The sequence below is a fragment of the Eubalaena glacialis genome, chromosome 13, assembly GCF_028564815.1.
Source record: "Eubalaena glacialis isolate mEubGla1 chromosome 13, mEubGla1.1.hap2.+ XY, whole genome shotgun sequence".
NCBI classification, from domain to species: Eukaryota; Metazoa; Chordata; class Mammalia; order Artiodactyla; family Balaenidae; genus Eubalaena; species Eubalaena glacialis.
In genome coordinates, this window is record NC_083728.1 from 522,845 (window position 1) to 543,125 (window position 20,281).

The 20,281-nt window shown below is 46.3% G+C and overlaps 1 protein-coding gene across 3 annotated transcripts; it reads right to left on the reverse strand.

Moving 5' to 3' along the window:
- Window positions 1-877: 877 nt before the first annotated feature.
- On the reverse strand, window positions 878-19,399 carry PCMTD2 (protein-L-isoaspartate (D-aspartate) O-methyltransferase domain containing 2). Of its 3 annotated transcripts, none has more exons than XM_061208693.1 (6): window positions 19,286-19,399; window positions 14,308-14,637; window positions 9,735-9,837; window positions 8,184-8,355; window positions 6,309-6,432; window positions 878-3,657 (listed from the first exon to the last, which is right to left on the reverse strand). In XM_061208693.1, the coding sequence occupies exons 2-6, from the start codon at window positions 14,612-14,614 to the stop codon at window positions 3,278-3,280; spliced, it is 1,086 nt and encodes a 361-aa protein (XP_061064676.1). In that variant the 5' UTR covers window positions 14,615-14,637; window positions 19,286-19,399; the 3' UTR covers window positions 878-3,277. The 3 variants fall into 3 exon arrangements, with proteins under 3 accessions (XP_061064676.1, XP_061064678.1, XP_061064677.1); XM_061208695.1 differs by lacking the exon at window positions 878-3,657 and adding an exon at window positions 4,075-5,630; XM_061208694.1 differs by lacking the exon at window positions 878-3,657 and adding an exon at window positions 4,075-5,721.
- Window positions 19,400-20,281: the final 882 nt, after the last annotated feature.

The following is a 20,281-nucleotide window of genomic DNA, read 5'->3' on the forward strand; positions in this document are numbered from 1 at the left end:
CCATGTGACAAAGTCCAGAAAACAAGGGCTTTGGGCTCGCCGTGGGAAGACAACCATCCCTGCGGAGCCCGCCACACGCCTCCCACCACTCACTCAGGGCTACTGACTGCAGCAGCCTCCTGGCTTTGCTCTCACCACCCCAAACTGTGCTCTAATGTGCTTACAGAAAAACGGCCTGTTGAAGTAAAAGCAGCATGGGCTGTCTGTAATATACTCTGCCACCAGAAAGGGCACCCTCACCCAACCGTGCTGGTACCCTGATCTCAGACTTCCAGCCTCCAGAACTGTGAGAAATAGACTTTTATTGTTTACAAGCCACCTAAAATACCCAACTGGTGTTTTGTTACAGCAGCCCGGATGGATTAAAACAGTCAGCAACGGTGTTTAGGAAAAACTGGGATTTTAAATGAAAAAGAAAAGAAAAGCTCATTTACAACAGCACCTCAGTACTTTTAAGTCTGGACCACGACCCTCTGACCCTGACACTAAATCCTGACCCTGGCCCTGGCCTGACCCCAACGCCAACCCTGAACCCTCACCCTCACCCCCTGCTGCCCCACAAGATATGATGCCATTACCCAATATCTTTTATTTAACATTTTCACGACATGGGGAAATCGTGCCAAAAAACTAACCAGACTTTCTCCAGACGCCTATGCTCTCATGTAGCCAGACTTTGTCTATTCCAACTTCCTGTGTTTAATCACACATCATGCCTCCCCTAGCTGTGCTAGAATGGTACAGAATTCAGCAATAATACAAAAGGTGAAAGAAAGCACATGATTCTAATTTTTTGGAAAAAAATGTAGCCAAGAATTTTAATTCCACACCGGAAACAGAAGCAATGCCAAGAAAGCTAAAGTGTCTTAACTACCTTTATTGGTATCTTTTGTATATCAGTTCATTAAAACCTTTGTTTCATATTTCTTGCATTAATCCCCTGAAAGTTCCAGATGGGCAAAAATATTTTTAAATACACAGCTGATTTCTACATTATATACTTAATATTTATAAATGTGTTGTTTGTTTTGCACATGTCTATGGCTGTACTACTTTCAAGTCGAAAGTCACATATAAAAATACAGACTAATCAAAACATAAAAGTCAGCCATTGTCTAGAATGTGGTTTACAATATAGAGCTTGCAGACAACACAGACTATATATATAATTCACCTGTTTGAAAACAGAAAGTAGTGTCTCAGACTGACTCTGGAGAAAGATGCTGACACACAGGGAAACTCACTGATGATTCTCCTTTATGTTTATTAGATAGATCAATACCAAATTATTTCACATATATTATATTCAATATCTATATATATACTTTGTAACCAAATTCTGGTTTAAAAGTCACAAACCAACATGTAAATACAAAATGTTAGGAAAGGTTTAACATATATAGGGGAAAACATGTCTTATGCGTTGTAAAGAGTTTTTACAATCTCGCATAAAGGCAAATGTGGTTGAAAAAAAAGGAAATCCATATACAATTACAGAAAAACATTTAGTCAAGCCACCTAATAAAAAATATTTCAGATATCATGTCCAAAAATGTCCACGCGTTGCAGAGGTCTCTACAAATCAATTAGAATAACGTCAACAAGATCTGCAAACTGAAGTCTTAGCAAGTAAACGTGACTCATGCTTTTCTCTCTGAGAGAATGAGGCTTGACTTTCAGTTAAAGGCAGGTAAACACAACTATGAAGAAACCCTTCTTTACAATAACTTAACTGTACCAATTTAGGGCAATATACACGCTTTCCCAGCTATGTGTGCACACAGTATTCTGTGATAAAATGACTCAGTTACTTAAAAAAAGCATAAATGGCAAAACAAAATAACCAGAACTCAGCGAAGCTGGTAAAACCACAAAGACATTGAAATCCAGCAACACCTGAGAGGCTAAGAGATAAAATTAATCATACAATCTGGATGATTAATCCTCCATCAGCACTCTGATTTGGGGTTTAGTGTTAACATTTTATACTAGCCTTTGGTTAAAACTGAAAAGTCTGAAAAGAACCAATGTTTTGGAAGAAGCAGTGTCACTTGTAAACATCCTGCCACCTAACTAAAAGGACGGCCTCTTCTTCTAGACCCATGACTTGATAAGAGAGGAAGCTCTCAACACACAGCGCTGGAGAAGGTGGATTCCACAAGTCACTCTGAGTGAAACTGTTCAAATGCAATGTACTAAACACACGTTTGTTCTTAGGAAAAATTACAAAACTAACAAATATTTTTCTCCAGAATTACAAAAGATAAAATCTATGAATCAGTACTGTAATGTGATTACAGAAAAATAGCCAACTGAAAAAAAAAAAAAAACCAACCCACAGGCCGTCTACATCGTCCCCAATCCATTTCCTGCAGCCAGTACTTCCCAACTGCTCTGAGGACTGAGCCTTAGACACCGTGACTGTATTTAAAGTTGAGTCAACAGTACTCTCTGTCTCTGGGGCAAAAGTAATGTAGCTCATTACTTACCACACAACACTTGTTTCATTCTTCAGGACTTTCTTTGAGGGGATTACTCAATGTTGGTTCTTTTAAAGGTAACAAAAGGTGTCAGAAAAAAATTCCTTGGAATTTTTTTGCAATTCCACAAAGACATCTGGCAATTTGATACGTTCATTCCTCTCCCCATCACAATTTTTCTTTTTTAAAATTACAATTGACAACTCATGTAAGATGTAATTAATTTACTTAAAGTAAGAGAGGGCTTTTCAATCAAGTATCCACGTTCCAGATAACTAAAAGATTTAGTTAAATCTTTTTAATTAATCTTTTAATAAATCTTTTAATTACTCAGTGCCAGTAATTAAGAGGTTGATACCGTAAAATTCAAACTTGCACATAGGCATGTCCCACTCAGAAAAGATTCTATACACTTACCAACTTGTGCTTTTTGTCTCACCTTTTATAAGAAACACAGGTTAATTTCAACTTCAGTTTTCCTTTCTGATGCAGACATGTGTACCTTGTGTAAGAAACGGTCTCCAGGCCACCTCCACGTGCAGACCTCAGCATTTCCTGAGAGTGTGAAGTCAACCCCTCCTCCAGGAGACTCTCGCCCTTTTGAGACAACATTCTCCCTTGCACCTTATGTTTGTCAGACTGTGTTTACAGAAATGAGACCGCTGGATGAAAACTCTACAGGACAGTCAAGGACAGACGAGAAGACGAGATGCACAGCGGGAGCCCCTTCCTTCTGCAGTGCACCTGCTGCGGGCGGCCCTCCAGGAAGGCTTGGCCTCCTCCCCTGGACCACAGACTTACTTTTCTCTGTAATAAAGCAGGTAGTACTTCAGGGGATCTGGCAGAGGGAGGCTCAGGACCTTCTCACGCAGGAAGTTCACCGGGGGCTCTGGCCTGGTGTCCGGCGGGGTCGTCGCCTCTTCCTCCTGCCGCTCCTCTCCCAGGTCTCCGCAGCTGGTGTCATCAGAGGGGCTGGAGATCCGACTGGCAAACACCTCTTTGTCCAAGAAGACAATCGTTTCCATTCGGCGGCGGCGAACTCTCCTTCGTTTAAACCTGGGAGTGTTCTTCAGTCCGTTCCCGTTTCTGTTCACAGCTTCCTGGTGGATGACCTTCTTAATGGCGCCCCGGATGGCAATGCGTGCCAGGTCCTGGAGGCTGCGAACCGCCAGGGGTGCTGTGCAGAGAGCGAGACCGTCAGCCTCACCCTCGTGACACCACAAGGTCTAGACACCTGAGAAAATTCTAACCACATTTTCATTTACTGGCGTATTTACAAACACATTACAAGAATAGGACAGTGTTGTAGGCAAATGTTAATTATACTCTAATTTGCATTCATATGGTATTTTTCAAAAGATAGTTTCAAATGCGCTGACCTTTAAATCAGATAAGAAAAGGAAGCAGTACTGCTTGGCTAATCAATCAATGGAAGAATAAGAACCAGGATTACAGCGTTTGGTTCTTTGACAACTGGCTTCATTTCCCTATTTGCCGTGTTCAGTGATGCATTGTCTCATCCACTAGAAATACAGTGACCACATGGCTCTACAATTCTTTTATCTGTTTTAATATTTTCACAGTATTTCAGAAATTTAAGAATTTGTTCCTTTTTTATTAAAGTAGAGAAAAAGCAGTTCCAAAACATTTTTAAGAACGAAAATCCCGAAGCACACCAAGGAAAAATGAAATCTGGCAATTAAACCTCAATTTAGGCAGATGTGTAGGCAATGCACACGTGGCAACATAAGGGCTTTTCTGAGGGGAGGAGAGTCATTAGGGGTCATGTGTTTAAACCCATTGCACTGAAAGTCAGCATCACTCTTTACCCCCCTGAACCTAACTTCTCCGAAAAGTAACAACCCGAACTATACGGAGGGCTCCTCTGCTGCCCGCATCTCTTACCAGCACCAGAGGCCCGAGCAGAACCTGCTCAGCGCCCTGTGCCCTGAAGGCGCCCCAGGCTCGCAGCACCCTCCCCGCCCCTGTCAGGACACGGGGCCCTGCACTCGCCCGCTCCTCACGCCCCCACCACGGCATCCACTTGCTGTTGCCCCCAGGATGCCTTCTCAGACCTCCCACGGCCAGCTCTGGCCTCTCCGGCTCACCCCGAGGCGCCATCGGTGGGGGCCACCTCATCCCCTGGCCCAAGTCTCCCCTGCTGCCTCTTCCTCTTCCACCCAGCCTGGCGAGCTCCTCTCTGCTTAGGCCTATTAATCCTTGGTTTGACATCCATCCCGTGGCTTCAAATAACACAGAGCAGCCAAAGGCTCCCCGGGTTCTAAGCCAGTGCTGCTGGGGTCAGAGCCTCCTGCAGACCCGCCTCTATAACATGCCAGCCACCTCAGGCCCACATCCTTCCTCAAAAAGGCCCTACATGCCTCCGAAGTCCCTGCCACTGTAGAGCTCAGTGTCTTAGCTTCAGTCTTTGTCTCTTGCCTGGAAGATCCCAGCGGCCTCCTGACCAGCTCCTGCCTGCAGCCTGGTCGCTCACCCGTCCACCCGAGAGCCGACCCCATCCCCTGTGCAGCACACGACCACATGCTCCGGGCCTCGATGTGCACTGCCCTCGTCAACATGACTCTACTCGTCTAAGAACCTCTGGTCCGGGAGATAAAATTACAAGTTCACTTCAGGAGCCCTAAATAGCATCGAAATTGTTTATTGTGCCACGTCTGCTTTGAAGCCCTGGCCTCAGAACCCACATCTCGGGGTACCCTCCACGTCTTCAAGGTTCTTACCCAGGCATGATCAAGACACTTGTCGTAGATCCCACCTGTGACCTCACCTTCGGAAACTCTGCAGGGGCCCTGGAAGGCGGTGCCCTCCCCGCCTGCGGGCAGTGCCTGCCTACCCATTCCGGTGGGATTTTCAGGGAGCACACATTTGACAAATTCATCCTCCCCTGACCACCAGGGAATCCAGAATACAGAGGTGCCACATCTTCTATTTAGAGCTTTTTGGGGGGGGTTTTGTTTTTTATTTTTTGGCTGCGTTGGGTCTTCGTTGCTGCGCGCGGGCTTTCTCTAGTCGCGGTGAGCGGAGGCTACTCTTCGTTGCGGTGCAGCGGGCTTCTCATTGCGGTGTCTTCTCTTATTACAGAGCACAGGCTCTAGGCACGCGGGCTTCAGTAGTTGTGGCGCACGGGTCCTAGAGTGCAGGCTCAGTAGTTGCAGCGCACGGGCTTAGTCGCTCCGCGGCATGTGGGATCTTCCCGGGCCAGGGCTCGAACCCGTGTCCCCTGCGTTGGCAGGTGGATTCTTAATCACTGAGCCACCAGGGAAGTCCCCACATCTTCTATTTAAAACATGGGATGGACTCTACCACCTACATGATAAACTCGGGTCTAACCCACCTGCCCACCTCATGCTCCCACGACCCCCACTCTGGCGAGCTCCTCTCCGCTTATGCCTATTAATCCTTGTTTTGACATCCATCCCGTGGCTTCAAATAACACAGAGCAGCCAAAGGCTGCTAACCCTAAGCCTAACCCTGGACGTCCCCGGCGTACGTGCCCCGCGCACCAGGGACGCCCAGCTCACGGCCAACGCGCCTCTGCTCCGGCTTCTCTTCCCTTTTCTTTCTTTCTAGGGTCCTTTTCGTCCTTGAATATCAAGTACAAACATCCTAAAATAACCCAAAAGAGGCTAAAAGTAGACTATAATTTTTTGAGTGATTTTTTTAAAAAATCACTTGTAAAACTTTAAAGGCTTCAATGGGTGGAAAAGTGTTCTTTAACATTAAAAGGTTTCTTATGAATTTTATTTCTCTTCAAATTCTAACGAGAGTAAAAAGATCTAAAAAGTAAGTAAGAATCTTCATACTTACGTAACTGGACAAGTCTTGATTTTCCCGACTCTGAGTGGCAGGGCTGGATCAGTGGCGCAAAAGAAACAGCCAGAATCTTTTTGGTTTCCCAAGCAGAAGGGCCAGTGCGAGTTATCTTAGTCAACTATCCCAAAGACAAAAACGAGAACATTCAAAAGATTTGACTACTGGTAGTATCTATTTAAATATAATCATTCCTATATACAACCTAAAAAAACACAGACACTAATAATGAAAAGAACCTGACAATATGGGCCTCTAATGCGATGTGACAAGAATTACACATAACTTAATGATATTCTTGCAAATATACTCAAGCCTCTAGTACAGAAAATATATATAACAGGGAAAGAAGTTAACGGGTAACAAGAGGAAACAATCAGAGAAGGAATGTGGGGATTCTGATGAGACAACTTTCTTGGACTCTACAAAAAAAGTCAGCGTGGCAGGGGAAACGTAAGGAGATGGGGTGATTCTCAAGTACAAGTCGTTAGAGACCCACACAACCAGCTGCGATGCTTCAGCCTAGACTGAGTCCTGGGCTGTGGTTTCTGGAGGGTGGGAACTGGAAAAAGACCATCTTGCCCCCACTGAACAGCAGCAGGAACCTCTCTAAGGCAAATGACCTGACTTCTTCAACAAATAAATTGCAAGAAAGAAGGAAAACTTAAGAGATTAACAACACTGAAGAGATAATCCACCAAGTACAGTGCACAGCCCTAAATGGAGCCTCCTTCAAATAAGCTGTTCAATCTGATTTTGAGATAATCAGGAAAACCTGAACACTAGCTGGACATTTCAAGATATTAAGGAATTACTATTAATATTTTTAGGTTGATAATGGTTTTGTTATGAAGTTTAAAAACACACAGCCCTTATCTTTTGCAGATACAAACTGAAATATTGAAGAATTTTTTTTTTTTTTATTAAGGACATTCACTACAGTCTTTACATAACAGTAAATAACAATAAAAACGACATACAACCTAATGTCTGATTATAGGAGCCAGATAATTAACTGGTCAATGGTTCAACCGGCTACCACATAAGCACTAAAAAATGATGATGTGGAATATTAAGTAACTTAAAATTATATTCACAAACTCTGTTAAGTAAAACACCTTAGTGTACAATAACCTTTTTGAAAGGATACAAACTAAGAGGAGAGGGCTACAAGAATCACAGGCTAGCAGTCGTTAGGGACTGGGAACCGTTTTTCTTAATGTTCGTATCTTCTGGATTTTCTAAAATAAGTAATTACTTTTCACACAAAATGAATTTAATGCTAATATTTTAAGACTGAAGAAAATTTCACCAAAACGCACAATCTCCTAACATTTATCATTTCTGTTTTTCCTAGTTGTTTGTGACGGAGAGGTTGCTCATTTATTACAATCTGGTTTTCCCAATGAAACACAGTATCTAAAACATACAGAAACATGCATAGCCAAGTAGACTTGGACAAGATTCCCACTAAGCAAGGGATTCTGTAAAGTACCCGCCACCATGGAATTTAACAATTAGACTAGCTACCAAAATAGAATTACCCTAATAATTTTTTTTATGTGTACAGTGACTCTAGTACTAGAAAAAGCATAAAAGAATAGCTAAGGGGGGGCGGGGGGAGGAGGGGGAGAGGACAGAAAAGAGGAGGAGGAGAGAGAGGGAGGCAGGTCAGCCTTCCAGCGCAGGCTCTGGGATGCCCGCCCAAGTCAGGACCTGCCCCACCTTGGCCGTCTCTACGGCCTGTCTCCTCATCAGTGGAATGGAGGGCATTGTTACAAGAGTTACGAAGGAAAGTGCATGTCAACTCCCCGGAACCGACCTTGGCAGACAGTTAAGTGTGCAAAACCGTCGGTTACGAGGGGACCTGACCTTCTCTTCCAGCGGCATGACCAGGATGCCCCCGACTTTGAGGAGACTCTTCATGTACTCCTCGTGCTCTTTCTGCACGCCTGCCCCGCAGTACACCCGGTCATACTGAGAACAATCTGGAGAAATCTCCAGGCAATTGCCAGTAACGAAGGAGGGTTCACAGAAGTCAAACCTGAAGCAAAAAATGTTTTCCACAACTAAATATATCACATTGTAACAAGTCTACATGGTACATCTACGCTAAACATGGGTATGTTTTCATTACACAATCCCACAGCAACATAGCAAAATTAGAGGCAGAAGCTGGACGTCAGGCTTCAGAAAGAATTATACTAGCAATAATCAGAACCCTAGAAATTCCAAACAAAATATTATGAAAGTCAATATCATAAGCGCAATCCAAGCTTAAATTCACCCAAGCTCCAAGCATCACTATTTGCTATTTTTATTATCTTATTTTATTATCTTATATCTTTATTATCTTATTCAAGATCTACTAACCGAGTAAAAAGAGGGAAAATTATATTTGGTTTTTCTAAAAATTTTAATCCTTAAAATAAGAACTTTAACGCTTTGTTTTAAAATGCAAGAGCTAGCTACATGGTGCCATTTAAAGACAAATGTGGGACTTCCCTGGTGGTCCAGTGGTTAAGATTCCGTGCTCCCAACGCAGGGGACCCGGGTTTGATCCCTGGTCAGGGAACTAAGGTCCCACATACCGCAACTAAGCCCACGCACCACAACTAGAGAAGCCCGCACGCCACAACTAGAAAGCCTGCACAGCCAAAATAAATAAATAAATTTAAAATAAAAAGATAAAGACAAATGCAACAATTCCATTTTACAAACAAGTAGGTGATAAAATGTTGTCTCCATTGGAAACACGAAAACTGGGAAAAATGAACATTCTATTTGTTCTCTTATACTGGTGAGAAATTACCTTCAGGTATCATAATTTAAAAACTTGGACTTCCCTGGTGGCACAGTGGTTAAGAATCCGTCTGCCAATGCAGGGGACATGGGCTCGAGCCCTGGTCTGGGAAGATCCCACATGCCGTGGCGCAACTAAGCCCGTGCTCCACAACTACTGAGCCTGCGCTCTAGAGCCCGTGAGCCACAACTACTGAGCCCGCGTGCCACAACTTCTGAGCCCACGTGCCACACCTTCTGAAGCCGTGCACCTAGAGCCCGTGCTCCACCACAAGAGAAGCCACCACAATGAGAAGCCCACGCACCGCAACGAAGAGTAGCCCCTGCTCGCCGCAACTAGAGAAAGCCCACGCACAGCAACGAAGGCCCAATGCAGCCATAAATAAATAAATAAATTCGTAAAAACAATAAAAATTAATAAATAAATAAATAACTTAAGGCCCTTAAAAACACAAAATATTTTAAGAATAACTAGAACAGATACACACATATCCCTGACTCTCCTGCCACAGTTTAATCATGTTTCCTGGAACACGAACAGTAATAAACTGATTTCTTTCCTTTTAATCCAAAGTTGAAGTTATAACTGACACCCAGAACCACGGACGGATTTGATCTCACTTGTCGAAGCTGTCACTTGTCCTGATGAAAAAGTCCAGCTTCTGCTTCGCGTACTCTGTCACATCTGAATGGAGCTCCACCCCGTGGTTCACACCAAAAGGACCTAAAAGGTTTCAGGATAAGGAAACATGTAGAATTAGGGCGAGAACCCCTACTCTTTATTTCTGTTTCATAGACTACAACACATTTGATTTGGCATGTATAATTACAGAAATACACGTTATTGGGCCTAAATCACCCAACCCAATATTTAAATATGCAGGCTGGCCTCTGCTCACCACATCATCAATACTCTTTCTCACAGCTTCCTAAAGCCTGGACCTCCCTGTCCTCAAACTTCTAAGGAATCATTTGAAAATGTAAAAAAGCCAAGGCCCGTAACCAAGAGTTCAAAGTGCCACTAATGAATTAAAGAAGAAACATGTATTTGCAAATGAAAGTGGACACAGGCCTGTTTTCCATCAAAGGTCTCCCCAAACACTCAAATGTGGTGTTTAATTTCACAAAATAGGTTTTAATCATCATCAAAATAAAACTATAATTCCAAAATCAAAATGAAACTTTTTTTAATCAAAAGAAATTTATCAGTAACTGGAAATAAAGCTGTGAGAAAAGTGAGGAGCCCACTTGACGAAAGTGCTTCCTCCACATACAAATGCCTCTGGGTTAAATCTCGGTGAGAACTATTGACACAAACAGCTTCATTAAATCTCTGTGTTGTAAGAATCCATCTGTATGAAGGTCGGACTTCCCTGGTGGCGCAGTGGTTAAGAATCCACCTGCCAACACAGGCAACACGGGTTCGAGCCCTGGTCTGGGAAGACCCCATGTGTCGTGGAGCAACTAAGCCCGTGCGCCACAACTACTGAGCCCGCGTGCCACAACTACTGAAGCCATGTGCCTAGAGCCCGTGCTCCACAAGAGAAGCCACCGAAATGAGAAACCCACGCACCCCAATGAAGAGCAGCCCCCGCTCGCCACAACTAGAGAAAGCCACGTGCAGCAACGAAGACACATTGCAGCCAAAAATTTTTTAAAAATAAAAAATAAAAATAGGGCTTCCCTGGTGGCGCAGTGGTTGGGAGTCCGCCTGCCAGTGCAGGGGACACGGGTTCGAGCCCTGATCCGGGAGGATCCCACATGCCGCAGAGCAGCTGGGCCCATGTGCCACAGCTGCTGAGCCTGTGCTCTGGAGCCCGCGAGCCACAGGTGCTGAGCCTGCATGCCGCAACTGCTGGGGCCCGCGTGCCTAGAGCCCGTGCTCCGCAGCAGGACAGGCCACCGCAGCTGGAGAGGGCCCTCGCGCAGGGGCGAAGACCCAATGCAGCCAAAAATAAATTTTAAAAAAAAATGCAAAACAGAAATTAAAAAATAAAATAAATTAAATTGAATTAAATTAAAATAAAAACATTTGTATGAAGGTCAAAACAGGTAACGCTCATCTGTGTGATGGAGGTGAGCATCCTCCCCCTTCTGGAGGGGTGGGGTCCTGCTATGGGGCGGTGGCCATGAGAACCTCTGGGGCACAGACTCTACTCTGCATCTTGTTCTGGGTGGTGCTTACATGGAGGTGGATGTAAAAACTCACCAAGTTCCACGCTTCACACTTGTTACTTTACTACGGGTAAGTTATACCTCAATTAAAAAAAATCTGCATGGGAAAATGAACAGGGCACATAGGGCTTTATATTTAAAAGACATACAGGGACTTCCCTGGTGGTCCAGTGGTTAAGACTTCGCCTTCCAATGCAGGGGGTGCGGGTTCGATCCTTAGTTGGGGAGCTAAGATCCCACACGCCTCGTGGCCAAGAAACCAAAACATAAAACAGAAGCAATTCTGTAACAAGTTCAATAAAGACTTTAAAAATGGTCCACATCGAAAAAATCTTATAAAAAACACACATATAAAGTCACAGTGCAGCATTCAACCCTACAGTCCAACAGAAATACTGGTAAATGCAACCATCTGTGCACCCACAGCTTTGCATTCTGCCACTTGGTTCATCTGGCCCCTTCCTGGTGCAGCAGCCTGGCCCCAGGCCCAGGCCTCCCTGCCTCTGCTGGATGACTCATGCGCTCTCCTTTCTCGACACCTGTCACGTACAGAGCTGCTGCTAAAACATTCTCTCATCAAAACGCAGCCTACGGGTGTCCTTGGTGGCTCAGTGGTTAAGAATCCGCCTGCCAATGCAGGTGACACGGGTTCGAGCCCTGGTCCGGGAAGATCCCACATACCGCAGAGCAACTAAGCCCGTGCACCACAACTACTGAGCCTGCGCTCTAGAGCTCGCGAGCCACAACTACTTAGCCCATGTGCCACACCTACTGAAGTCCACTCACCTAGAGCCCGTGCTCTGCAACAAGAGAAGCCACCTCAATGAGAAGTCCGCACACCGCAACAAAGAGTAGCCCTCGCTCGCCGCAACTAGAGAAAGCCCGTGCACAGCAAGACCCAACGCAGCCAAAAATAAATAAATAAAATAAATTAAAAATATATCATAAAAAAAGAATAAACATAGTTATAAAAAAAAAAACACAGCCTACTTGCGAAGTCACATTTCCAGTATTTATATCACATCCACATTATTCCATTTCCATCCCCACTGCTCTCTTGGTCACTTGCCAGAGACCAAGAAAACTTGCCTTTTTTCCCCACTCATCATGTTCTCATTAGCCCCTCACCTTTGTTAGACACTTATTGAGGACACACTTCCTATTCCCAAGAAGCTCCACACCAGAGTAAAAACACATATCCCCTGACCCACCCCAATAAGAAGAAAACTAAAAGGGGAGGGAGTACAGGGGGCGGGGGCGATCAGGATGGTGGCACCAAAGACACAACCCTGAAACTAGTCCCACAAGGCCCCCCAAGCAGAGCATCACACGACATCACACGACACTTTCAGGTTAAGCTGACAAGTGCTGCATCCTCCCCACCGCCAACTGGAACCTCTAGAAGGGAGCGCCCTCGGCGAAGGTGTGGAGCCACTGAATGAGCACAGGAACGTGGCAGAAAGGCGGCACGGTTCAGAGCCGGGCAGAAAGGCTGCGGTCAGAGAATAAGAACCCCTAAGTCGGATGGAACACTTCAAGCCTCACATCTGCAGGCACTGGGAGGCCAGCAAGGTTTTCACCTCTGCAGTGACCTGCACGAAGCACCGTCACGGCTGAGTGAACCAGACAGGGAGGCCCAGGACACACAGCATCCAGACAGCGAAAACGGTCCAGTGTGCGCAGCTTTCTCCCTGCAGATCCAAGATGTCTACCCGTGAACGCAAACTCTCAAGTTACCACCTTCAAATACATAAAAGCAGCACGCAGTGTCCACTGCAGCCGAAAACACAGCTTTCCTTCCTTCAGAACTCTCCTCCCCTAGTATCTAGTGAAATTCCCAAGAAAGAGGGGACTCAGAAAAGACAAGCAACAGCATCAACTGTAAGCCATTTCTTTATAACTTCTACACAACATCAAGTGCAGCAGGTCAGCTGAGGTTTACTTAAGTCATCTTTTCCTGAGCATTTCATTTCTTTTCAGTAGCATTTCTAATCTAATCAGTTTGATAACCTGACCACCTTATCCTTAGCTCCTCCAATTTTTCAGCTCCAGCAGAGGGAATTACAATTCACTAATTCCAGAATGATGAATAACCCGGGCTCCCTTTGCAAAGCAGTTTCAATCCAAGACAAGTTAAGTTCAAAGAGCATTTAGCTTAAAAAAAAAAAAAAAAAAAAAAAAAAAACTTCACATTTAATAATCTGAGGGTAGCAATTTATAGCCTAAAGTCAGATGATGAGAATCTCAAAACTTCAGCAAATTCTAAAGTATATGAACTTATAAAGAAACCAAAAGTTTCATTCCATATCCACAAAAAGCAACTGTTACTGCTAAGATTTTCTTAGGTGCCTGTATCAACCACAAACAAACAATGTTGTGATGGACCGCTAATGATTTAAACATGACTTCAAAGCCGTTATTACTTGAAATCGCCAATATTCGGAATCTTACACTGACCTGGTAACGATGTTAAGATACTTAAGCCAAAAGCTTTGATATTTAGCAAAGCTGGGAAAACAGGCTAAATGGCTTCAAATGAGATAACTTGTGAAATCCTTCCCATCCCTGGAATATACTTAAAAATAAACAACTTACAAGTATTAACTTTTTTAGTATTAAAACAACAAAAACAAAAACTGCTTGGAAGAACTTTAACTTCCAGGGGACTTTAAAGTTAACTATTCCCAGCTTAGAGACCATGACAGGGCAGGCCGCGTGACTGTATTAATCGAGAAATGACCATAAGGTCCAGATTTACACAACCTCTAGGTCCTCCGTTGTCCAAAAGGAGGGTGTGCCGATCAGATGTTGGAGATGCAGGCTGGGGGGCAGGAAAGCTGCAGAAGGACCCTCCTGCCCCTTACGGGGATTTCTCCACTAATACAATCGCCCCCCACCCAGGGACCGTGTGGACACGACGACGGCCGGGAAGGCCGAGGGCAGTTACGACTCGGTCCCCACAAAAGGACACGCTGCCGGCAGGCTCTCCCTCCCACACGTGGGACAGAGCCAGACTCACCGAGGATAAGCCCCACCATGGAGCTGAGGTAGCCAGTGCCGCTGCCCAGGTTCAGGAAGGAGAGGCCAGGCTGCAGGTCCAGGGCCTCCATCACCTCCGAGTAGATGCACGGAGCGGAGAGGTGGATGTTACCGTGCTTCCACGCCAAGTCTTTATACGCGTTCTCTTTAAACTCTTCGAGGTAATAGTCTGCGCGGTCCACAGCCCGGAAGGCCCGCTCCACCAGCTCGGAGCGGATGTACTGGGCCTCCTTCAGATTGTCTATCAGCTCGTCGTTGTCTTCACCAGCACTCACGGCGCCGCCCATCTTCGAGGTCACGCAACGGAAAGCTGCCGTTTTAAAATGTTTAAAAGAGCAGTTCATACTAAAGGTTAGAGCAGAGCAATAAAAGTTCTAAACACATACCAATTTCAGATTCTGAAAGTAATACAGATGGAATATATTTAGTCAACACTCACCCCCCCCACCCTACCCCCACCTCCCAAGAATGCCAGATTCAAAACAAAAAAAAGTTAAATTTGAAATTTAATTACATCCATCCAAAAGTAAGTTTGTAATTTATAATATCGACTGAATACAAATGAACATGCAGTACCTAAAACATAGTTGACGACTTAAAAACATCATTAAAGTATGAATTCAAAACTTTACTAAAAGTCATCATTCTAGAAAGTCAAGCATTTAGGATTAAAATCATCTTGAATATACATCTATCTCTTTTTTTTTTAAGATTTTTTTTTTGGTCGGGTCTTTTTCATTGCGGCATGCAGGCTTCTCCTAGTTGTGGCATGTGGGTTTTCTCTCTCTAGTTGTGGCGCGCAGGCTCCAGGGCACGTGGGCTCTGTAGTTTGCAGCACTCAGGGTCTCTAGTTGAGGCACACGAGCTCAGTGTTTATGGTGCCGGGCTTAGTTGCCCCGCTGCATGTGGGATCTTAGTTCCCCGACCAGGGATCAAACCTGCGTCCCTTGCATTGTAAGGCGGATTCTTTACCACTGGACCACCAGGGAAATCCTGAATATGTATCTATCTTAACAGGTATATATCCACATATGGAAAAATCATTGAATGTAAACATAAAAAGTGAGCAGATATGTCTACTAGAAAATCATTCTAATATCAACCTCTTTGAATATTTCAAGTGCTGTAGATCCTTTTTTTTTGTACATAAATCTTCAAAAGCAAAAAAAAAAAATTTTTTTTAATTCAGGTCAACAAATAGTAAAAAGTTATTCATTGTTCATTTGAAATTCAAATTTAACTGCTGTCTTATATTTTACCTAACAACTCCACAACCCACCTACCCATAAACATCAAGTCAAGCGATCCATTCAATCTCTGATTTGGACGTTCTGATGTACAAATTTCAGGCAAAAACAACATCCACAAAACCCTCTTCCCCACGAAACATATTGTGACAAACCCCTCACGGTAACAAACACAGCATCCGCCTCGAGGCTACAGCCCAGGAACAAGAGGAGCTGCTACTAGAATCCCCTCAGCTCCTCCGAGGTACCAGTGCCTACTACACAGCCTCCCCAGCTCGCCAACAAGGCAAAGTGCACTCTGCTCCCCTCCCGACTGCCTTCAAGAGGACAAAGTAACAGCACGCGCTCCCCTCTGAGCCAGCTGCCAAAGCACAACGGGCCCTGCTCTAGTTCACAGGGAAAACGCTCCTCCACCTGGAGAGGTTTTACTCTTCCTAAACAACTCCAGTTTTACACTTCCCCTAGGGACTTTTACTTCAAATAAAATGGAAATGTTTACAAAACATTTGATATAAATTGCTGGGAAAAAAGAAAACAGCACTGACTTCCCGGTGGTCCAGCGGGTAAGACTCTGCGCTCCCAACGCAGGGGGCCCAGGTTTGATCCCTGGTCGGGGAACTGGATCCCACATACATGCCGCAACTAAGAGTCCACATGCCACAACTAAGAGTTCCAAACACACACACCCCACACACAAAACTGGCAATTGCGGTGGGAGAGATCTCCCCGGGAATGAAAGCCACCGACCACACAGACTAATCTTCCACTTCTCACAAGGACACAAAATGTGTGAAAGGTGGGACTTTTAATACAAATGCTCTTCTATTTTATGGCTGGAAGAGTCCATCTTCATCGTCAAGATTTTAGAGCTGAAGACTTCCCTGGTGGCGCAGTGATTAAGAATCCGCCTGCCAACGCATGGGATGTGGGTTCGAGCCCTGAGCTGGGAAGATCCCACATGACACAGAGCAACTAAGCAACTACCGAGCCCACGCGCCACAACTACTGAGCCCACGTGCTGCAACTACTGAAGCCCGCGCACCCTAGGGCCCATGCCCCACAACAAGAGAAGCCACCGCAATGAGAAGCCCGTGCACCACAACAAAGAGTGGCCCCCACTCGCCACAACTAGAGAAAGCCCACGCGCAGCAACAAAGACCCAACACAGCCAAAAATAAAAAATTTTTATTTAATTAAAAAAATAAAAAATATATAAAATAAAATAAAGATTTTAGAGCTGAATAACAGACTTCCAAATCACTGGGATCTTCCAATTATTAGATTCTCACCCCATTTTAAATGGTTTCAGAGCCCTTGCTGGTTACAGCCCACGGCCAGTTAACTTAGCCAGATGGGATAGAGTGCTAATGAGGTCAAGTTTAATCCTGGATGAGCCACTTAGTTCTGAGGCTAAAGCTTATACCCCTAGGTTTGGACAGTCATCTTAAAATTTGGGTCACTAGTTAAAAGTTGAGTCATGTTTGCTTGCTTTAGGGAAATGTCTGGCACCCACACATCCTCCAGGGCAGATCTGAAAGCCACCTCTTCACCCAGAAGCCCGCAGAGTATAATGTTCTATCCTCAGAAAGCAAACACGAAGTATATGTTGGGTATGTTTCATTGTCTACTAAGTATTTACCCCTTATTTTCAACTTTGCCTCACTTTGAAAGTTTATTCCACGTGCAAAGGCTAGCTTTTTAGTAAAACTAGCAACTAACTACAACCTTTTTACAGGCACCACCTGCCAGTCACGACCTCATTTTGGCTTTACGACATTATTAGGCATATTGGGACTGAGAAGTTATTTTGCTCATGATCACACACCAGTGTGTGCCATTCAACCCCGGGCCTATGTTCTTTACCCCACACCAAACACAGCTTTAAAAAATTCTCAAGGGAGCAAAATTCTTTACCAATGAACACACTGGTAATCTCCATCCAAAATGACAGACTAAATAACTATGTGGTAACCCTATCTACTGCCACTGGTAGGCTGCACGTGATAACCTGTGAGATCTGATATTTATTATTAACTTTCCCTGGCAATCTAACACTCACTCACACTGGAAACAATCACTGCTTATTACTGACCATCAATGTGATCAGTCCTAACGCCACCAAAAACACCAACAACAGGTTAAGAGATGTCCTTGCCAAACCAAATCTGGACCTACAAGCCACTCAAATTCAATTTTTCAAAGTAATGGCAAGTCATTTTTCGGATGCTGCACTCGATTATACTCTGCGACCCTGAATTCACCGCTCCGCAGTAACTGGGCACCACCCAACAAGAAAGCCTTACTCTAATGCTGCTTCTTCCAAAACCAGCCGTAAGGGCACAGGGAGGAGACGGCTGAGCAGGAACCGACATCGGAAGGTCTCAGAATGACAATCGAGGAGGCTGTGACAGCGGCCAGGTGAACACAGCATGCAGCGCTGATATCCGGGGCCAAGATTCAAGTCGACGCTGGGTTTATCAGGCTACTTATTAAGGGCAACATGGACAAAGTAATTCAGCTGGAAGATGAGCTGGGGAGAAGGAACCAAAACCACACCTCCTGCCGCAGGAATAATGGAAGAAATGGAGACTTTTTTCATTTTGAAAACCAAAACTCTTACAAGGAATGCAGAGGGATTTTTTTTTTTCCAAATACTTGAAAGGCTGCCATATACACACTATACATGAGCCTGATAAAAGCCAGACCAGTGGAACACGTGTTGGATGGAGATAATTTCTACTAAACACACAAGAAAAAGCTTTCTAAAACTGGAACTGAAAATACTGACACGTTGTCAGAACGAGGAGTCTCTCCCCGCCAGGGACGTCCCGTGCCAAGCACAAGCAGGGAGGGGGCCCAGGCGCTGGTCTCAGGAGCCGAAACCCACCATCTCCAAGGGCCCCTCCCACCCTAGCGTATGGCTCTATTTCCTCCCAGCAGAGCCACAAGTTCGGACTTGTTTATATAGGAACCTGCCGGTCTACCCAACACTGAGAATGCAGTTGTTTACTTCAGCCCCTCCTTGGCCAAAACGAACGAAGAAAACGTTGACAGGCACATGAGCAAAGGGGGGAGATAAAGGACTTCTCTGATATACAAACATCAACTTGGGAGACACAGGCCCTCGCAAACACAAACAAAACACACGCACCAAAGCCCGGCGAGCTCTCCTTTCCCAACCGAAGACCTCTTTCAGGTCTTGCCTGAAGCTAAGTCCCCAAGGCTTGAAGGGCCAATACTTCCTTAACAGACTCTGTCACCTTCTGAAAAGGTACAACCTGTTTCAAACCTTGGTAACTCTCCACTTGCCGTGCTAATTGCAAATGTTTCCTACTTAGTAAATTAGGGACAAGCTACGCGTCTGGAGAGTTAAGTCAATCCAAGGGGTGTAAGCAATGCGCACCTGGCGAGACCTCGGGAACCCCCGGAACGCACGCGGGCGGACCCCCGGGGAGGGGGGAGGGGGGACGGGAGACGCCTGGGACGCGGAGGGGTGTTTATGCTTGGGGGTGGGGAACGAGGGGGCAGCGGAAGAGGACAGGAAGACGCGGAGAGGAGAGGGCGGCCCCGGGGGAGGGTCCGGGAGCCCGGGACCAGGGGAAGGGGAGGGGTGGAGAGGAGGGAGAGACGGGGAGGGCGCCGAGGGGCCGCACCGCCCCCCATCCCCCGCTGCAGGCCGGGCCGAGGGCGGCGGCGGCGGCGGCTCAGTACCTCCTGGCTCGGCGGGCCCGCGGGATCGGCCGCCGGGCCACACCTGCAGTTCTTCAGGCGCCCCTCGCCAGTCCGCCTCCCGCTACGCAGCGCCGACCTCCGCCGCCGTAAACATCCACCGCCCCACTGCGCCTGCGCGCCCGAACGCCCTACTGCGCGTGCGCCCGGGTCCAGCGCTTAAAGGGGCAACGGTGCAGAGGTGGGCCCCATCCAGACGTCCCGGCCGGCCATGCGCTCCGCTGGGAGGCGGAAGTCAAAGGGCATCCACAGGTGAGCGTTGTCTCTTCCGCGCCCCACCGCGAGCCGGGACTCAGCTGTGACCACGACAGGCAGGGCTCACTCCTTGGAAGTGACGTTCCAGGAGGGGACCGACCGGTGAGGAAGAAATGAAAACACAGGGGATAGACAGCAACTGGCGGCGGCGGTGGCTGCTGTGGCTTGGGTAACACTGAAGGGACATGCAAGCGAAGATCTGCAGGACAGGAAGGATCCAGCTGTGCCAAGAGAGGGTCCAGTGGCTTCAGGCCAGGGAGAGCTGAAGTGGGCAGGAGCCCCCTACCATGCCCACCCCTGCGAGGGGTCCACGCAGCCCCGACTTGCACACCCACCCTCCCTGGCTTCACTGCCGCCTCCCACGCCACATCCTGGTCAGCCCTTCCTGTGAGAGTTGTCGGGGCATCAGTCAGGATCATTCTGCGTCTCAGAAGTGGCCTGCCGCTGCGTCCTGGCCCACTGGCAGATCCTCGGTGTTACTTCCCCAGCCACCCACCGACGCGGGGGGCCTTCTGCCCCCTGATGCCACACATCCCCTGTGGGCCGCCTGCCCGGCCTACCCAGTGAACTTTGTGAAATCTGCCCAAACCTCACATAGGTTTTCCAACTGAGTCTTTAGCAGCAGAACCCTTTCTTTAGACACAGTCCTATAAGGAACCCCTTATATTTAACAGCTGCAAGCATTGCTGCCTGGGTCCCTCCTGCCCCCACATGCCTCCCCAG